We start from the raw sequence: 19,431 nt of genomic DNA, 5'->3' as shown, positions 1-19,431 counted from the left end.
AGAGAATAAAGGGCTGGAGTGTGAAGAGTTTCGTTGTATCGCTGAAAAACATCCACTTGTGATGTACTGCTTCCTTTACGAGCAGCCTTCTTCATTATTGAGATGGACAAGGTGGACTTTTCGCGGTAGAAATGTAAAGAAAGAACCGGAAAAACGCAAACTTTACGGTATATTCTGGCATATCGTCGAATCTGTGACGTCATACAAGTGTTATGTCAGGCGGGCACGCAAACTTGTCTAGACGATCCACTCGATCCAGGATTTTCTCGATTCTCTCGGCAAAATGGCAGCTGATGGAAAACGAACTACTTCCAAGAAGCTGATCAATGATCCTTTAGATGTGGTAGACGAGGCTTTAGAAGGAATCGTTCTAGCCAATCCTGGGCTAAAGTTACTAAAGAATCATCGGGTTATTATTCGAGAGGATGTAAACGAACTCCGAAAGGCAGGGAAGGTTACCCTCATTTCTGGAGGTGGAAGCGGTCACGAGCCATCTCATGCGGGATTTGTTGGAAAAGGAATGTTGACAGCGGCTGTGGCTGGAGCTGTTTTCACTTCTCCACCAACGAAATCCATCCTTGCTGCCATAAGAGCTGTCGGACACGGTAACAAGGGAGGAACGCTATTAATTGTCAAGAATTACACTGGTGACAGATTGAATTTCGGATTTGCCGCCGAGAGGGCGAAGGCTGAGGGGATAAAAGTCGATATGGTGGTAGTTGGAGAAGACTGCGCTCTCACTAGTAAGGACAAGACAGCAGGAAGGAGGGGGCTTTGTGGAACTGTGTTGATCCACAAGGTAATCTTATAAGGCTGTAGCCAAAACATTGCTAAGGTTCATGTAACTTAACCCCTCCCCCTCCCCTCTTAACCCCTTCCTCTCCCCCCTCAACCCCAACCCTTTTTTGTGAAACAGTAAGATGCTATTGTAGAGGGTGAGGGGCAAGGTAAATTTTGATATTTTGCATAAGGCTTTCAGGGCTGTGGTCTAGCAGGAGATTACTGTGGTGGATGTCCTCCCCGGGGCAGGATGGTGGGTACAAAAGGGGTTAGGCGTCAATTGGGATGACAGTTCTGTTCCTTTCTCCTGCCATTCCCGTGGCGAACAAATTAAATTCTTAATTTCTTAATTAAAATTCTTCTTAAATTCCTACTTTTACTCTTGGGTGACTCAGGAATCTTACTTTTTTCATAAAAAAGCATAAGCTGGGTACCCTGGATTTCACAGTTTCAGAGCACTGGGCTCTCTTCAATTTTTCTTAGGGCACAGCCTTGGGCTTTGCTCTGAAATAGAGTATCAGGGGATTTGTTCAAATTACATTTTTATCTGATAATTGAAAAGCTCCATAACCCCCCTTTCACCTTTTGACTCCTAAGAGTGATCAGCATCTAATTTCTCCTTACAATATCACCCCTGAGTAAATAAGTAAATAAATAATAAGTAAATAGTAAATAAAATAAGTAATTTAACAATGGACATGCCACTGGGTGGCTCTTCTTGTCCACTGTTTCACCAACAAAAGGAGATCTTGTCAGCTAGTCTGCACATTTGGAAATGATTGTTAAAAACAAGCTCTCCTCATCAGCAATTTGTAAGTTGGTTATATCAACTAAGTTGAAATCCTAAATTGGCCACTGTAAAAAGCTGATGTTTCAAGCGTTGGCCCTTAATTGTCAGAGCAAATGGAGGAATTGTGGGTTGTGTGTGGGTTTATAATACAGAAGCTTAAGGTGGAGCTATACTATTGGTGGGAACATTGTAAGAAAAACAAGAATAAATTGATAAAGGCTGATAGTTTCGAAAGAAACTGTTTGGGGCTGCGTTGGTGGGAGTAACGAAATAATTTGGATATATTTGGTAAATTGGCCACCATAATGATTACAAAAGCTGACGTTTCGAGCGTTAGCCCTTCGTCGGAGTGAATAGAGGAATTGTGAGTTGTGTGTGCTTTTAAAGGCAGAAAATTAATGGAGCTACATTATTGGTGGGAGCATGGTAACGAGAAAAACATGAATAAATTAGTGGAATGAAAAGCTTTTTATTGGTAAATTGGCCACCGTAATGATTTTTTTTTGGTAAATTGGCCACCGTAATGATTTTTTTTTTGGTAAATTGGCCACTGTAATGATTTTTTTTGGTAAATTGGCCACCGTAATGATTTTTTTTGGTAAATTGGCCACCGTAATGATTTTTTTTGGTAAATTGGCCACCGTAATACCATTTCAACTTTGTTGATATATCCATAAGAATAAATTAGTAGAATGAAAAGCATTTATTGATACCCATGGGATTAAGAGTGCCGATTTGAAAGATGAACTTTTGTTCGAGAATGATGAACTTTTGTATATCAACTATGATGAAATTGTAAATTGGCCACCATTTAGAGTAAAAAAGCTGACAGGTTTCGAGCATTACCCCTTCATCAGAGTGAATGGAGGAATCGTGCATGCTCATCAGTACCTTAGAAAATGTATAGGGAACAGTGTGGAGAATATGCATACAGAAGTTAGGGTGTAAAGGGTATGTATAGGGAACAGTGTGGAGAATATGCATACAGAAGATAGGGTGTAAAGGGTATGTATAGGGAACAGTGTGGAGAATATGCATACAGAAGTTAGGGTGTAAAGGCATACCCATAACCTGGCCAAGTTGCTAATAAACTTCTTTGAAACTCCCCTCTCCTCCACAATTTGCAAAGTTAAGCAAGGATGCTGGTTATTGGCAAAATGAAATTCTGTATTTACTTATTGTGGCAATGTGTTTATTATAATTATTATTATTATTATTATTATTATTATTATTTGTAGATTGCAGGTGCATTGGCTGAAGAAGGCAAATCTCTTGAGGAAATCTCACAAGTGGCTAAAGCCACAGCTCAAGCTATGGGTATTTAGTATTTAACTTTACTTTGTCATAGCCTTTTGTGGTGGGTGAATGATATCGTGTACTTATAAATTTGAGTGAGTGTGAGTATCTGACCAGAAAATAGTTGGTTAGAGGTCATGATGTAGCAACTCTACTGTTAGTCTGATAAGTCAGTACATTATGACACAGAGCCAAAAGTTTTCCTGTCTGGGGCAGCTAAACCAGTCAATGTGCATTTAACCCTCTTATTCCCAAGAGCTGAATGTTAACTCTCCCCTGATATCATACCATCTTGAAAAAGCAACAAGCAATTTTTAATGGTAGGTACAGATTAAATCAAAGCACAAGCACATGGCTTATCAATATTCTTTACCAGGTACCATTGGTGTTAGTTTGGCTCCATGCAGTCTCCCCGGATCTTTACCATCTTTTGTGTTGGGCATTGATGAGATGGAGTTGGGACTCGGTAAGACTTTGGCTTTTTCATTTTCTGATTTATATATATATATATATATATTGTCAAGATCCATAAATAAAGCACTAGCAGGTGACTTTAAAAAGGTATGTACACAGACCAAATGGCCCATCCAGCTGGAACTCATCCTAGTTTTCACAGCATGAAGTGATAATGAGAAACCAGTTCATTGCAAGATTACACTCAGTATTTCATCATGCTTCCCCTGACAATTTACCAGTAACCTTTAAACTCCCGGCTAGAGGGAGGCCTGGTGAAAGTGTTGATTGCAATATGTCATATCAAGCTTTTGCCCTACCAGCGCAGTACTGGATTTAGTTTGTATATGTTATGGACCATGTGCTCTAGTTTGTTGTTGACATCTCATTTTGTTATTTTTGTCATGTTTCCATCTGGTCTACAAGTCTTTCAAACCAGATCGTATGATTATGACCAAACTAAACTAGGTCGTGGGGTCAGATCATTATTTCAAAGTGGATCAAGCAAATTAAACCAGATCATATGAATCAGATTGTACAGATTGAGACACAATAAATGGAATTAAAGGATCATTTATTCTACAGAAAGTATGGTGTTTTTGCCAAGAACACAACAGTTTGAACCAGCCAGATCTGGAACCCAGACCTCTCCACCATGACCCAGTCAGGTGTAGAACCCAGATCTCTCCACCATGACCCAGCCAGGTCTGGAACCCAGACCTCTCCCTCTAGAGTCTAGTGCACTAATCATTAGGCCTTTGCATCTCCCACAACATTTGACTAAACATTAGGCAAATGTGAAATGAGCTTGTTTTTTAGGGTATATATTAATTATTCAATAAAACATGAGCCTGTCTTGTTGTTGAGTTTGAAGGACTTCTGGATTTATACTAAAACAATAAAATTACTCTCAATTTCTACTTTTTATAGATAGTGTTTGGCTTTAATTTGTTTTCACAGGTATACACGGAGAACCAGGTGTCAAGAGGGTAAAGGTAATGGGCCAGCTCTGTTCCTGATGAAAAGGCACCAGAGTTCATTCGTATTGATCCTGTAATGGCATTTACATAATTATGATTTCCTGTCTTTGAACACATGATGTTAACTTATATATCACACAGCGTGTATTGACATCTTACGGTATCCATTAGATAATGTCATAGCACTCCAAATCAACTCAAAGCATTTTTTCTTACATCTCAAATTCTACTAACCAGGAGTGATTGATGCAAGAGTCCCGATTTAACTCATCTTAACCTAGATTAGATTAAAAGCCAGTTACCAAGTTTTTTTACCCCTCTAGGTAATAGCTAGATGTCTCTAAAGCTGAATTTGGTTTGTTTGTCAATAACTTCCAATGATCTGCATCTGATTGTATGTTTGCAATGTGATATCCTGTGCTTGGCTTTTATCAGCTTGACAAGGTTGACCAAGTTGTCAAGACCATGATTGATCACATGACAGATGTTCAGGGTGGTGCAACATACAAGCTCAGTCTAAAGAAGGGTCAGTTTATTAAGATTCAACATCATGATAATCAATTACATCTGTCGACTTAACAGTCTGAATCCACCAAGAAGGCCTCATAAGGCTTCTTACAACCATCTGTTATAATTTGAGATTTTCCTTTAGATAAAATTTGGAGAGCCATTTTAATTTTTACCCATTCACAGCCATCATTTAGTGAAGCCTGCTGTTTAAAAGTCACAGGAATCTTTGCCAGAGGATATGTTTAATTTAGATATCAAACTAATGCACTGCAATTTAGCTACCCTGGTGAAAATCCTGTCCAGGATCCTGTAGGATCCTATAGGATCCTGTAGGATCCTGTAATATCCTGTAGGATCTTGAATAGGAACAGGATCCTAAGCAGGATCCTGTATAGGATCCGAATCCTGACTAGGATCCTAAAATGATAACAAGTCCTGAATAGGATCCTAAGTAGGATCTTAGAGATATATAGGATCCTATGTAGGATCACTTTCCTGACTAGGATCCTAGAATGATAACAAATACTGAATAGGATCCTAAGTTGGATCTTAGAGATATATAGGATCCTATGTAGGATCACTTTCCTGATTAGAATCCTGAGCAACAATAAGATCCTAGATAAATAAAGGATCCTATGGAGGATCACTATTCTGATCAGGATCCTGGGCAAGAATAGGATCCTGAATTATATATAGGATCCTATGTAGGATCACTATCCTGATCAGGATCCTGGGCAAGAATAGGATCCTGAATTATATATAGGATCCTATGTAGGATCACTATCCTGATCAGGATCCTGGGCAAGAATAGGATCCTGGATATATATAGGATCCTATGTAGGATCACTATCCTGATCAGGATCCTGGGTAAGAATAGGATCCTGGATATATATAGGATCCTATGTAGGATCACTATCCTGATCAGGATCCTGGGCAAGAATAGGATCCTGGATATATATAGGATCCTATGTAGGATCACTATCCTGATCAGGATCCTGGGCAAGAATAGGATCCTGGATATATATAGGATCCTATTTGAGATCACTAGCCTGATCAGGATCCATGGAAAGAAGAGGATCCGGGATATATATAGGATCCTATTTGGGATCACTATCCTGATAAGGATCCTGGACAAGAATTAGGGTCTTGTATAATTAAATACTAGAGGGATCCCATGTAGGAAGACTATCCTGATCAGGGGGTGGGAATCCATCAGTCTCAGGAGACTATGGAGTTGCGCACTGGGTGGTGATTCTGATGCAGCTTCAGGATTGGGTGTGACTGGACAGGGAACTTGAGCAGAAGTAGGATACACACTAGATTGTTGTAAGGATCCCTAATATTCTTTAATTAAAGATCTGTCTATCCAACTAAGGACTCAGTAAAATAGGCGTAGTATTGGTGTCATATTGCCTAATTCTTTGATAATTTTTGATGATCTTTCATACTTACCACTCTTTCCAGAAACATGTGTACAGTTTGTTTTCAATCAGCCAGCACAGTAGAGTGTTTGATCTGTAGAGGGTTTGGGTTAGAACCAAAGGAGCCACGTGAAAGCGTTCTTTATCACAAACTCTAGCTTCCAAATTTGTGCGATGATGTTAAATTAACAGACTACGCATGCTCATGTCAAATGAAATAATAATTTGCCTCAATTTTACAGGTTTATGGCTGTTTTCAGTGGTTAGGGTTATTTGCTTCAGGTTCGGTGAATATTGTCCAATAATCCCCTTCACTTTGTCTCAGAGATTATTTGACGATATTCACCCTGCCTTCAGTGAGTAATTGTTAAAAAAATACAAAATAACGTTTTGCCTATATTGATTATTGCAGCTAGCTTCAGTAATTATCTAAATACATCCAGTTTACATGATATATAAGCTAATCATGTTGATAGCTTTTAAAACCTCTGATACATAGCCATCAATATTAGGCTCATCACTCTCCACAAAAACCACCCGTGTCTCGATCTGCACACAAGGTATCAGTTTAAATCTCCTTGTAAATCGCACTGCAACAAAGTGATGCCCTAAGAAGCCAGATGACCAAAATGTTTGAACAACAGGATCTCTTGGAGGATCAATTCCTGATGAACAAATGTTCAAACCAATAGTATCAATCACTCTGACAACAGCATAGCCATCATTATGGCAGTCCTTAAGAAAAAACTGGACCTCTCCAAAACAAATGTCAGACTGTGATAAATACTTCACAAGATAGCTTGCTGATTTGGCTTTCCTCTTGTAGTACAGGCTGTGAAACACCTGACCTCTTTTATGCATTCTTTCTGACACACTGACTTCTCTGTCATCATTGAAGTATCCCTCTATTGGATTACCAACATGAGGGACCTTGTGCAGCATTGGTGTGAAGAGCTTGACATCTTCATCATTAACCTCAACAGCCTTAGGGGAGTTTGATGTTAGCATTCCTTGTGCAAACTCACATGCTTCATCATTTCCTGCAACACATTGCTGTATGTATTGCTTTGAATGTTGTGCTCTCGCTAGTCGTTTGCAAATCTGATCTGGAATATGCCTCTGGTACCATGGAACATGCACTTAAGATGAGCCAACATAGACTCAAATACAAAAGTGGAGTGAAGTATCAGTGGACCATGAACCTTAACCTGTGCTGGTAGGTGAATCAATGAATGAGAGTTGAAAGTACACTCTCAGTTTGAAAACAATGAGGGAATTAATCTTGTGTAACTCTGGATCATGGCTTCAGCTATGCTAATGTCATTTTCTGATATTGAATCAGAGCAGAGCATGGTTACACTAGTGACTAGAAGTGCATGATGGTAAAACACTTCAGAAGGAAGCAGGAACTTCAAAACAGGAAGTCCAGCATGAAGGAAAAGGGCCTGCTTCTTGCTTGCTTTCCATTTCGAGAACTGTTCCAAAGGCCTAAATTTTCTCTTGAAGTCATGAGGCAGTTTGATGTTAAAAAGAGCCTGGGAAACTTCTTGGTCATTTTTCAGACTTGTTTCACTAGGGCAGCTTAACCATTAAGCCACTTTGATATCCTTCTGGTATATTCTCCCTCGAGAACTTGGTGCATGTAATCAAATAACAGCATTTCTGGAATTTGTAAGATTTCATGCACAGCAGAAGGCCTTTTATTCCAAAAACAGCATCTCCAGTAAGACAAGCAAGTTCAGCATGATGGATATATGGATGTATTGTTGAAAATGATTTTGACCACCATTGGTCCATAAATTTGCCAATAGTCACCTGATGCAGGACAATTTTATTAATTTCTACTTATTGTAGTATTGGCCAATTGTAGAACTTGATCTAGTTTCATTTTGTTAATTTAATACATTATTTAAACAGATATTGGTGCTGAAAAGGAGGACCTCCTTGAGGAACAAAAAAGAGTAGAGGAGCTTTTGGCTAAAAAACATGAAGTGCAGGTTTGTCTATATCAAATTCAAGGGGACAAGCAGCAATTAAAAACAATATGTTTATTTGTAGTACCATGAAAAAACAGCTTAACATCCTAATCCAAACAAAAAGTTTTCTGAGATAGATACAAATGTATTTCACTTTAGCAATAAAATTTTTCCTTACACTACACAGGTTTCCAAATTGGCGTCAACCATTGAGGTTGAAGGGGTTGACGAGAAGCCTAATCAATTCCAAGAAACAGTCTTGAAAGAGTTTAAAAAGATTTTCCTAAAATTGGAGGAGATAGAGTCATTGGTGAGAGGAACCTGCGAAACACCTTTGGAAAGCAATGAGGTTTACACAAGGCAGGAAGCAGGGTCTTCTTCACAGGTGCCATGATCTCATTTGTAGTTATCTTCTATGTACATTTTCTAATATTCAGTGACATATTCTATAATCTTTGATACAATCCAATAAATATTGTCATTATGTTCTCAAACATATAACTCAAAATATTAAATTTGTTTAATCATTTTAGGACAGCCTAAATAGCAGTTTCACTGGAGAAAGCTCGCATCAAGTGAAGTGCAAGTTGCCCTCCAACCTAGAAGAGGAAACTGAAATAGAAATTGTAAGTATTCAGGCACTATGAGGGAGGGGAAGGGGTAAGGGTCACTGAAGCCCCATCACTTAAGGTGAACACCACAAGGTCAGTCCTTTGTCTCTAGGCATTATTATTAACAGTTTTCAGTCATTAGCCCCCCTTACTTTTTCAAATGCTCTGAGGTTCTTGGCATGTGGAGAATCTATGGCAGCCATTGCATACCCAAACTTATCACCCCATTAAGTGGTAGGGATAGTAGTGAATGAAGTTTGTTTTCCTGCCATCATGGTTTTCTTCCTGGTGTTGTGATAAAATAGTGAATTTAGCATTAGTGTGTGATACACATCAACACTCAAAATTTGTCTAAAATAAAGAAATGGTTCTATGGTTTTCCTTGGCCAACATGGGGCATCAGGCCATATGACAGTGGAACCTCGATATAACGAAGTACCAAGGGACTGGGGAAATTGATTCATTAAATCAAGGTTCTGCGTCATCCATTTTACTGTAATTTTTGCTGGTCAGGAACTGAAGTATTGTATAGAGGCTCGTTAAATCGAGGTTCCACTGTATTGTTGGGAGGATTGGAATTTATTTATTTTTATTTGTTCACAGAAATATAATGGAACAAATCTGCTCATAGATGTCCAAGCAAAGCAGAAGAAACCAAAACTTTATGCAACAGCTCTCCTCTCTGTGTTATTCACAGATGAGGAGATGAGAAATGGCTGTGTGGAGCCCAAGGATGGTGGGGCAAGGAAGCCCCCACTCGATCAGTATAAAATAAACATGATAAAGAGTAAGTATTCAGGAATACTCATAACGATGATTATTAAAATATTGTTGACTTCAAACTGCTCTACAGTGATACTTTGTCTGTTGAAGTATAAGGGGCACCATGTATGTGACAGATCTGTAGGCTGTGAGACTACTGATTTGCCTGTAACAGTAATAGTGGCATCATATATGTGATAGATCTTTAACTGATTTTCACTTAGAATTCCCCAATAGTTTATGAACATTTTGTGGAATAGGACAATGTAGTAATACACACAACTAATAAATTCTCCGTGAATTGCTTATTTGATAGGATGCATAAATGTCAAGTATGGTGCGAAAGTCTTGGATAAAATGTGGAGCGACATTCAAGTATCCCTGAACCAGAAGTGCCTGGACAAACTAAAGTCCTATAAGAGCAAACAGTCAGCTGCAGCAAGAAACTTGAATGAAGATTAATTGTAACGGCTAGATTGCAGAATACCCAGCCACTCATTTACATGTCATTGAATTAGAGTAGCCTCTATTGTGTTATGCTTCGTTCTTCAAAGTCGGATGTCCACTCATTTACATGTCATTGAATTAGAATAGCCTCTATGGTGTTGTGCTTCATTCTTCAAAGCCGGGTGGCCGGATATTCTGAAATTGCTCCATTGTAACCATGTGTTTCTTTAAAAGTTCAACAAAGATTTATTTCTGTAAACGTGCTAATTGTTAAGTTATTTTGAAGGGATGTGGGTTAGCCCACCTCACAATAACCTTACAGTTTGTAAACTGTATATAGTTGTTTGCTAAAGCCCGTGAAAAATGATTCCAGTGTGCTTTGCTTCACTTCAGCTGTTTTGTTACTTTTGTCAATACATGAATCTTACTACTTATAAACCAGAACACTTTATTTCATAGGTGTTTGCAAATGACTATAATAAGTAATTATTAAAGACATGAAGACAGCCTTTCAAGTAGAAAATTTGCAACCTAAATGAAGCATAACTTTTTAATTGGTCTACTTAAAAATAATTGATAAGACATTTTGGTTGGCTGTGTTTTCTCGTGCATTAATTTCACAATATACTTGAATTTAAAGTATGGTTTCCATTGTGGCATCTTATATATCAATTTGTAGAAAAGATTATTCTCTATGCCAGTGTGTTACTTCTTCCTACTAGAGGTGCAATGCTTAATACCACAATTACACAAGTCCAATGCATGATCTATAATTTATAGTTAATAGTTATATGGATTACTGGTCACTCATCACTATTGTCATTTCATCGAAATATAGATTATGTCTACAATTAATGTAACAGTTGTAAACATGAGATTAAAATAAATTTATAAGACGCATCTACTTTATTTTCGTGCATTGATATGATCTTGTACAGAATTGTTATATATCCTGTAATTATGTTATATATCCTATAGAAGATCCTGTAGGATCCTATAGGATCTTGTACTAGATCCTGTAATATCTCATAAGATCCTAGTAAATCTTCAGAATCTTGTAGGATCCTACAGGATCCTATAGGATCTTGTACAGGATCCTGTAATATCTCATAGGATCATATACAGGATCCTATTAAATCTTCAGGATCTTGTACAGGATCCTGTACAAGATCCTATATATAGGATCCTATACAAGATCCTAAAGGATCCTGTACAAGATCCTATAGGATCCTGTACAAGATCCCACAGGATCCTATAGGATCTTGTACTAGATCTTATAGGATCCTAGTAAGGATCCTATTAAGATCTTGAACAGGATCCTGAACAGGATTTTCACCAGGGTATCTTTGGTAAGATTTAAATTGTACCATTATTTAACCTCCCTTTAAAGCAAGAATTCAGAGATTGAACTCTCAAGTGAAGAGTGAAGGTAGATAGGGACATCTGGTGTCCATGGATTTCCTCTTAATAACAAATTTTGCATATTCTTTCTGGTCTTTCGACAAGTACTTCAAGCTTCTCTGTGCATTTTGTTCTATGCTCTAAGAATATCCAATTTTACCCCTTGTCTTAACACATTTAAAATCCAAGTCTCCTTCCATGTCTTTTGGAATCATTTAGACATAACTTGGTTTAATTAGAATTTTATAAATTATAAGTTAGACCAATATAATTTCCTCCTGTATCATAGACTAAAGCAGCTCTGGAGTAAGACAGGGGTAACAAGAATCTTGAAAGAAGACCTCTATCATAATAATGATTAAGCATCTTGATGATCATTATACTGTATGTGCATAGGAATTAGGTCTATTTACTAAAATTAACTTTATTTATTACATTAGAATTTTTACAATTTTATTACAACATTCTCACAACTCTTTTATTTGTGACGTTTCACAGGTGACAGCATGGCTCTTGTGGTAAATAATCTTGGGGGAACATCTGTATTGGAGTTAAATATTGTTGCAAGAATGGCAATAACATACCTTAGTATGTAGTCTGAGAGAGCTATTGCTTTTAAAACATATTTTTGATAACAGCCACCTTGTTAGCAACTTGTTAAAAATGATATTTATCCCTGTGAGTCATTCTATTTTACTGTTATATCCCTCAAGTTTCTAGCTAAAAGCTTTTACTTTTTAGGCAAGCTTATCCATTGTACAAAACTTTAAATATTTCTATTCCCCTTATCTTTGGTAGATAGTGCAATTACTGCAAAATGCACCTCTTCAGGAAATGGCCTTGAAGATCCCTTCAAATAAATGAGAGGGAGATGTGAAATGCTGACAAGACATGCCCTATTTTCATTCCTTTTTAAGATGACATGACCCTCTGAAGTATACCCAACTCTCTAATAAGACAATGTCTCTTTTCCAAACTGGGAATAACATTAGATTTCCTTTTCTACAACCATGAGGTGGTTGCAAAGTATTCCTAATTTTTATCAATCAGAAATTTGACTTTATTTTATTCAGCGCAAGGGAAAGAGGTGAAAGTTGATCGGGTTTATGTTGGAAGTTTGATGACCTCACTGGAAATGGCTGGAATATCAATCACTTTACTTCATTTGGACAAAACAAGGGCAGATTGTTTGGGTGAGTGTCTCCTTGCAACAACGTGATCATCAACTGAAGGGGGAAAGGCATCATAATGACGATTTCATTCCTGAGCAGAAAACCATTCCTCTGTAGGCATAGCTATTTCCTGCTCATCCCTTACACAACCAAGTTAATTATTTTAATTTTACTGAACTGATCAAATTAATAGTTGCGGATGATTTTCTTTTGTTTTTGAAAATTTTTATGCAGGAGATGAGGTAGGAGATATGCCTTTAATTTCAGTGTAGGTGGAGCCATTGTGACCTGTTCTGGCAAGACACAGAACTCCTTGATTTTGTTTTTTTTTTAAACTGGAATCAAATCTGGGCTGAGTGAGCCAATTTAGTAATGTAGACAGTTTAAGTCACCTTATGATCAGTTTTTGTGGAATTAAGTATTTCTTTCATTTCCCAAACAAAATACAAGTTTTTATCCATTTGGTGTTTTCATCATGACATGCATGTACTTCCTGTACAGATCAAAGCACAACTGCACCAGCATGGCCACGAGTTTCAGTATCTAGAAATTCAGGCTGTATGAGAACTGACAAGCAGCCTCTTGAGGTTCCCATGGATGCTGTGGAGGACAAAAATGAGGCTCCCTCGGAAAAACTGACAGCACTAGGTGGGCTGTGTTTTCTTATTATTGCTTGGGTTTGTCAGAGAGCGTTTATCGATTGAGTGTCGTTAGAACAAAACTGTTATAAGTTCGTCAAAGGCTCGCTGATAAACTAAACTCTTTAATTGATCATCAACATGGCCGATCATTGAAGCACATGGTTTATACAATACTGCTACTAAAATGCGCTATGGAAAGTCTAATTTACGTGTTGCGTAAAACGCGACAGGTTACAAAACCAAAGTAATCACAACGACCAGGGAAAATAGCTTTAAGAGCCAATGTGAACTCCAAGTAAAACCGCGCACCAGGTGGTTATTGGTTTTAGTCTTGCATCTGATTGGTTGAGAGAGTGGCCTAAATTTTCTGGTCCAACCACTGAGTGAGGTAAAGGAAAACCATGGCAATTCCAGAATGCTTTCGACACTTATTTCAAAACTGCTGTTATACTTACGTTAGTGTTCTTCTAATCACACACCTTATTGACTTTTTGTATCCAGGAGAAAAGGTCTATGCTGTAATTAGTCATGTAACTGATGCCCTCATTGCTGCTGAGGGTAAACTGAATGAGCTGGATAACCTTGCTGGCGACGGAGACTGTGGAACCACCCTTTCTCGAGGAGCTTCAGGTACGAGTCATCGAATCCTTGTTACTTTTTGTCAATAAAATATATTCCCTTGCGCACGATTGTGTGGAAAGAGTCACGTAACGGAATATTCCTTGGCTAATATTGGGGAATACCGGGCGTTAGTATACACTGAAACAGTAGATGGCGTCGAAGGCGCGTTCTGATTGGCTACTCAAGTTCTGAGCATCCTTTGTTAGTATATACTAAAACAGTGGATAGCGTTGACGACACGCTCTCATTGGCTAGTCAAACTCCGAATATCCTTTGCTATTTACCTCTGAGCAACTCGGGAAAAAATGGCGTCTCGGTTTGCATCCGTGACAAGCGAAGAAATTACTCAAATTAATTTTTGGTGGTGTATATTATCTCACTGTTTTAGTATATACTAAAACAACTATTCACCTCAGTGTCGGTACTTAGCGGTAGATATTTACCTCGCCGCTTCGCGGCACGGTAAATATCCACCACTAACCACCTCCACTTTGGTGAATAGTTGTTAACTATTCACCTCCGAGCAACTCGCGTGGGATTTGCGCCAGAAAATATTGTAATTGTTACAGGAATGAATGAGTAAAATCATCTTTTTTTGCCACATTATCTCCCTGTTTTCGTATGTACTAGTTAAAAAAAAATTTTTCACCTCAGCGTAGGTGGATAGCGGTGAAAAGTTGTTTTCAAATTATTTTTCCACTGAGCCATTTTACAATATTAAGGCAATGGAACTCGCAAAATATTCGACAGTATTACACTATATTCAAAAAGCACATATGTTTGAAGAGAACATGTGGGTGAAAATGAACAGGTAAGCATAAAATGGGTATGCAACCATACGAATGGAGCTGCAGTTCATAGTACATGTACCCACATACACACTTATAACCGTCACCGATCCACAATAACACAGCTTCAAATTTTACTTTACAGGAAAACCAGTATTAGACGAAATATCTTCGCATGCAATTACTTACTGAAGTGTCGATTTTACTTTTTCAAAAACTAACCCTTTTTTCATTATTTTATTACTTCCAGCCATAAAGAAAGTCTTAGGATCAAAGGATGCTCCAGGTTTGCCGTGTAACCAGCCAGAGGATCTGTTGTTATCACTTGCCAGTTTGTGCGAGGATCACATGGGTGGAAGTTCAGGCGTGGTTAGTTATCTAAACTATTTGAGCCCTAAGGGTGACCAGCCTCCAATTTCTCCCTACAATTTCACCCTTGAATCACACATTAAGGTCACGAGAATAAAAGAAATGATCACCAACTGAAGAAGCTCTCGATTGTTAAACAAATTCTCCTTGTCAGCAGCTTAGGAAATGTATAGAGTAAAGTATGGAGAATATGCAGACTGATATTAGGGTGTAAAAAGCTGATAAAGGAGTTCTCGGGCTTTTGTCATCGGTATCAATGGATACGCGTTTGGAAGGAAATTTTTGAAGATGTGATTTCTCCTAAGCAGTGATTCGAAAAGCATGCATTACTTGCTAAACTTCGCGCTTGCGAATCGTAAACTCACACTCATGTCAGCTCACCTAGAAAACGATGAATTTCTCTTGCACATCACAAAAATTCAAGCTAATTACTCGATTTTGAAGAAATGCATCGCGTAAAATAAACTTGGTTTTTATTTATCAATGAAGAACGTCCGTGCAAATGATCGTGCGTTGACCGAAACCCTTCCTCGGGGAAGAGAGAGTAATGTAAACAAGCTCAGGCTTGTGTTAACTTTTCGGAAAGATTCTAGTCATTTTCGGTAATTTCCGTATTCAGAGGAGGAGCGTTTAACGAGCATGCTGGCTTTCTAAGGATAACAACTGTAGACTTTTCCTTAAAAAAAAAAAAAAAAAAAGGTTGGCAGGTGAGTAAGGTTAGGCATGTGCAGCCATCTTTGTCTTTCTTTATTCTTATACAGTTCTACAGCCTTTTTCTCATGTCTGGAACAGTTCATCTGAGGGGTGACTCGGCTGCAAAGTCCTGGGCTCGAGCTTGGGAGGCTGGTGTCCAAGCCATCATGAGGTACGTTCAAAGTTGTCACTGTGTTACTGAAAGTGAGTAATGAAAATAGATGCTTGTGTTAGAATTAGTGCCATCAGATATAACCTGCGATAGCTATCCAATAGAGGGATTCAGCTGCTGTGTTTTCATCGATGTTACCACCCAATTCAGATTATGTGATGATTCATTTCGGTGGTTAAACTGTGTATGTGGTTACACACACATATGAGGCCACTGTAACTTCTTGAGGCAGTTTTCAATTGCGTATCGAAAACCCATGAGCAAAGTAATCAAAACTACCAATCAGAACAGATCGATCCCTGACATTCCATTGGAAAAGATCTTTAAAAAAGGTTAGCATACGCAGTTTATTTACACCAGGTAATAGATCGACTACTTTCATAAATGGCTGCCGTATAAATATTCTTTTGTTTAAATTTAAATTAGCCCTTCTGGCCCTGCTTGAGATAATGTATTCTTTCGAATTTTGTACTGGAGAACGAGGCCAGTAGGGCTAATTTAAATTTAAACAAAAGAATATTAATCCGGCAGTCATTTATGAAAGTGGTCTATGCGCCGATTAATTCGAAGCTTTAACTCTCCCTCCCCCTCTTTTACACCCCGAGTAACCAAGGGGCATTTGACTGTCGTCCGTGCACGGGGGCGGGAAATATGGACCTTGCTTAGGTAAGAAGCGAATTTGAACGGGAGCGAATTTGAACCGGAAGTGTCGTCTTTTCTGCGGAATACACGTGTTTTAGCTTTTAATTTAGAGGTGATTAAGAGTCAAGAAAAGGTCAACTTTTTGAAACGTTTTAAAGATTGTCTTGTACAAAAAAATTGACCGTAAAATCCAGAACTTGGGTAGGGCATTCGAACAAAATTTTGGCCCCAAGGGCAGGATCTTCAAAAGATCAAATACCTGGGGGTGTTGCTCGGGAATGAACATCTGATTTTGCGGTTATTTTTTTCACTCAGCCCATGAGTAAAATTTTACTCTTTCTCCCTCGTTAGATATGGTGGAGCAGAGCCAGGGGACCGTACAATGGTTTGTGATTGGTCCTGCTTGTCAAAATTTTTTATTTCGTTCAATAGAACAATGTTAATCTTGGTTTTTCTAGTTATGATTTTTCAAAACCCAAACTGCTGTGATAAACACAAATAGTTAACCGAAGATTGAATACAGACGGCAACATTGGTTGCCCTTTTTTTTTGATAGGGATCCTCTAAATTGGTGTTGTTCTTATTTTACCATTTCGTTTCACCCAGGATTCCAAAATGAAAAGAAGTTTTTTAAAAGGCATTCAAGCCAAAAGTGGCATCAACTTTCTAGGACTGTTTTGCAGGGTTTCATTACTCTTGGTAGTAAGTAAAAAATTATTTCTGCGCACCTCTCAAAGAAGAGTCGAGAACTAATCGTACCGGCTCGAGAAACTGCCAAACCGTCAGGCCTTTACGCTTCTTTTGCGATAATTTATTGATGTTTTCTCAGTGCTTAAAAAAAGAGGCTCTGAAAACATTTGTCCAAAGAATTTAACGAAAACGTTTTGCCGCCATGTTTTCTTGCAGTATCACTGTTTTACTCTTCTTTTTAATTTTTTCTTGATTTTTGTCGTAGCTCGACGCATTGCACCCAGCAGGATCAACTTTGATCTCAGAGCTCGATTCAGGTGTTGACCCACTGGAGGCAGTAGAAAAGGCTGTGGAGGTATAAACGAAGATATGTAAATCACCCAGACGATTAGTCTGAATTTCACCCGTCTCTTCCCCTTGGGGTAAAGGGAAGAGGCTGCTGAAATTCAGACTACCAGACGAACAACTTGAATCGGGTTAAATTGGGTTCAGTATTCCATATTATTTTCTTCATCACAGGTGACTTGTATTAACAAAGTTTTAATAGTTTCTTTTATCATCCCCTTCCCAGGCTGCTGAGGTCGGTGCCCAGTCCACTTCCGCTATGTCAGCCCGAGCCGGTCGATCCAGTTACGTTAGCGATAAGCACTTGAATAAGCCGGACCCAGGAGCATTGGCTGTGGCGGTCTGGTTCCGTGCGGCTTTTTATGCTCTGAAAAATTAGGAGATGATAGAAAGGTATGCGCCAACTGGTCACTGCTCAGAAAGATTTTATTTGTAGTCTGATTTCCTGTTTTAATATTATTTAACTAATAATTTGCTTAATATAATATGCGATAATCCGCCGTGCTCAAATTTCACGGAAGTCACCCAGTTGGAATTTCTACGCGTAAATAGTTCGTTGCTGAATTTGCTTTGCAAGAGAAGGAACTGGTACATACACACAACCTCATTCCCATTGCCTTCCCCGCCCCACACTCCCCCCACCCCCTCCACAAGTAAGGGAAAAGGCCATGGGAACGAGGTTGAGGTACACAAAATACTAAATCCATGGGATGCACTGAAAAAGTAAAATGATGTTTTTCATTAACCCCTTCGGATAGATATATTGAAGTGGCGATCTTATTAAAAAAATCTCCTGAAATTACGTGTTACGCCATTTTTGACAGAAACATTCTTCTGAAACCTAAAATGTTTTATTTGTTATCAGGAATTTTAATGATACTTCGTTGGACAAGATGATATGGAAAGAGAATGAACCAAATGTCTGCTGACCATTGATAGCAATATATGTTATATTTAAGGAGACTAAACAGTATACGCGATAAAAATAAATCTGTAATATTAAGGTATTTTTATATCAAATGGTATTAAATAAATTTGTATCAATACCAACTTCTCAAGGAATAAATTACGCTTACACTTCTAGTTCTACAGCTCTTCGTGTCTCTGTATATTAAAACTGTTCGATAGAAAGTTGATGCTCTACTAAACAGAAGCCAGTTTCTTTTAGCGTAGAACACTTTTCTTCTAGAGCATGGGCAGGCACTACGACCACTCATTTAATATATAGTCTTTCAGTGTTTAATTTCTGCGTTTCTCTTGATGTCTGTGCCATGATAGGAAAACAGTGTATGTCATGGTAAATCAAAACGATACATTTTCGTTCCAGTTGCCAATTTTACACCAGTGCGCTTCTTGACAGTCCTTTTGACTAGAGGTGAGGCAAGAGGGGACCTTGTTGAGAGATAAGAAACCAGTTGGCATGATCGCAGAGCAATCTGTTATCAGTAAGATTGGTTTCATAAAAGGGTCGCCCTTTGCCTCGCACGGCAAGCAAGCACACAACTCGAGAACAGATGATAATCCCAAAAATGAGAATTTAAAGAATGTAACACAATCAGAAAATGAGACATTTTGCAGAAGTGCAACGGGTACCTTCTTGCATGATATTTTCGCGTGACGTTCATTTCGCGAATTTCGTGATTTCGAAAAAAATGCGAATTTAAAGTGACGCGAACAGTAAGTGTGGCATAACATGACGCGAAAATAGCCACCATGAACTACTTATGATTTTATGAGAACCATTCTATCGTCACTATTATCATTTAGTCTAGCTGTTGCGTATTTGTTAATTTTTACATTATTGTTGCTTCGATACAGTCGTTTTATTTGATTAAAGGACATTTTAGGTAACATTGCCAAGGAAAGGTTAG

General features: G+C 38.3%; 1 protein-coding gene across 2 annotated transcripts; it reads left to right on the top strand.

Annotated features, from left to right (window-relative positions):
* The first annotated feature begins 18 nt into the window (after positions 1-18).
* LOC111327340 (triokinase/FMN cyclase) lies at positions 19-18,606 on the top strand. Of its 2 annotated transcripts, XM_022931531.2 has the most exons (15): positions 81-799; positions 2,809-2,887; positions 3,243-3,332; positions 4,280-4,314; positions 4,735-4,825; positions 11,926-12,015; positions 12,501-12,620; positions 13,101-13,247; positions 13,742-13,870; positions 14,900-15,018; positions 15,780-15,883; positions 16,877-16,910; positions 17,481-17,570; positions 17,787-17,953; positions 18,426-18,606. In XM_022931531.2, the coding sequence occupies exons 1-14, from the start codon at positions 284-286 to the stop codon at positions 17,937-17,939; spliced, it is 1,797 nt and encodes a 598-aa protein (XP_022787266.1). In that variant the 5' UTR covers positions 81-283; the 3' UTR covers positions 17,940-17,953; positions 18,426-18,606. The 2 variants fall into 2 exon arrangements, with proteins under 2 accessions (XP_022787345.2, XP_022787266.1); XM_022931610.2 differs by lacking the exons at positions 11,926-12,015; positions 12,501-12,620; positions 13,101-13,247; ... (5 more) ...; positions 17,787-17,953; positions 18,426-18,606 and adding exons at positions 8,148-8,227; positions 8,394-8,591; positions 8,740-8,832; positions 9,421-9,604; positions 9,896-10,935 and having other exon boundaries at positions 19-799.
* Positions 18,607-19,431: the final 825 nt, after the last annotated feature.

Source organism: Stylophora pistillata, chromosome 6 (assembly GCF_964205215.1).
Source record: "Stylophora pistillata chromosome 6, jaStyPist1.2, whole genome shotgun sequence".
Classification (NCBI taxonomy): domain Eukaryota; kingdom Metazoa; phylum Cnidaria; class Anthozoa; order Scleractinia; family Pocilloporidae; genus Stylophora; species Stylophora pistillata.
The sequence above is the reverse complement of the archived record's forward strand: the minus strand, read 5'-3'. Positions and strand labels throughout refer to the sequence as shown.

What these genes read in the sequence shown, in the direction of transcription:
- LOC111327340 (XM_022931531.2), top strand. Translation starts at nt 284, where the DNA reads ATGGCAGCTGATGGAAAACGAACTACTTCCAAGAAGCTGATCAATGAT. An exon ending in CAGGTGTCAAGAGGGTAAAG is followed by an intron (nt 4,315 to 4,734) that starts GTAATGGGCCAG and finishes GGCTTTTATCAG; the next exon opens with CTTGACAAGGTTGACCAAGT. An exon ending in AGCCAGGGGACCGTACAATG is followed by an intron (nt 16,911 to 17,480) that starts GTTTGTGATTGG and finishes TTTTTGTCGTAG; the next exon opens with CTCGACGCATTGCACCCAGC.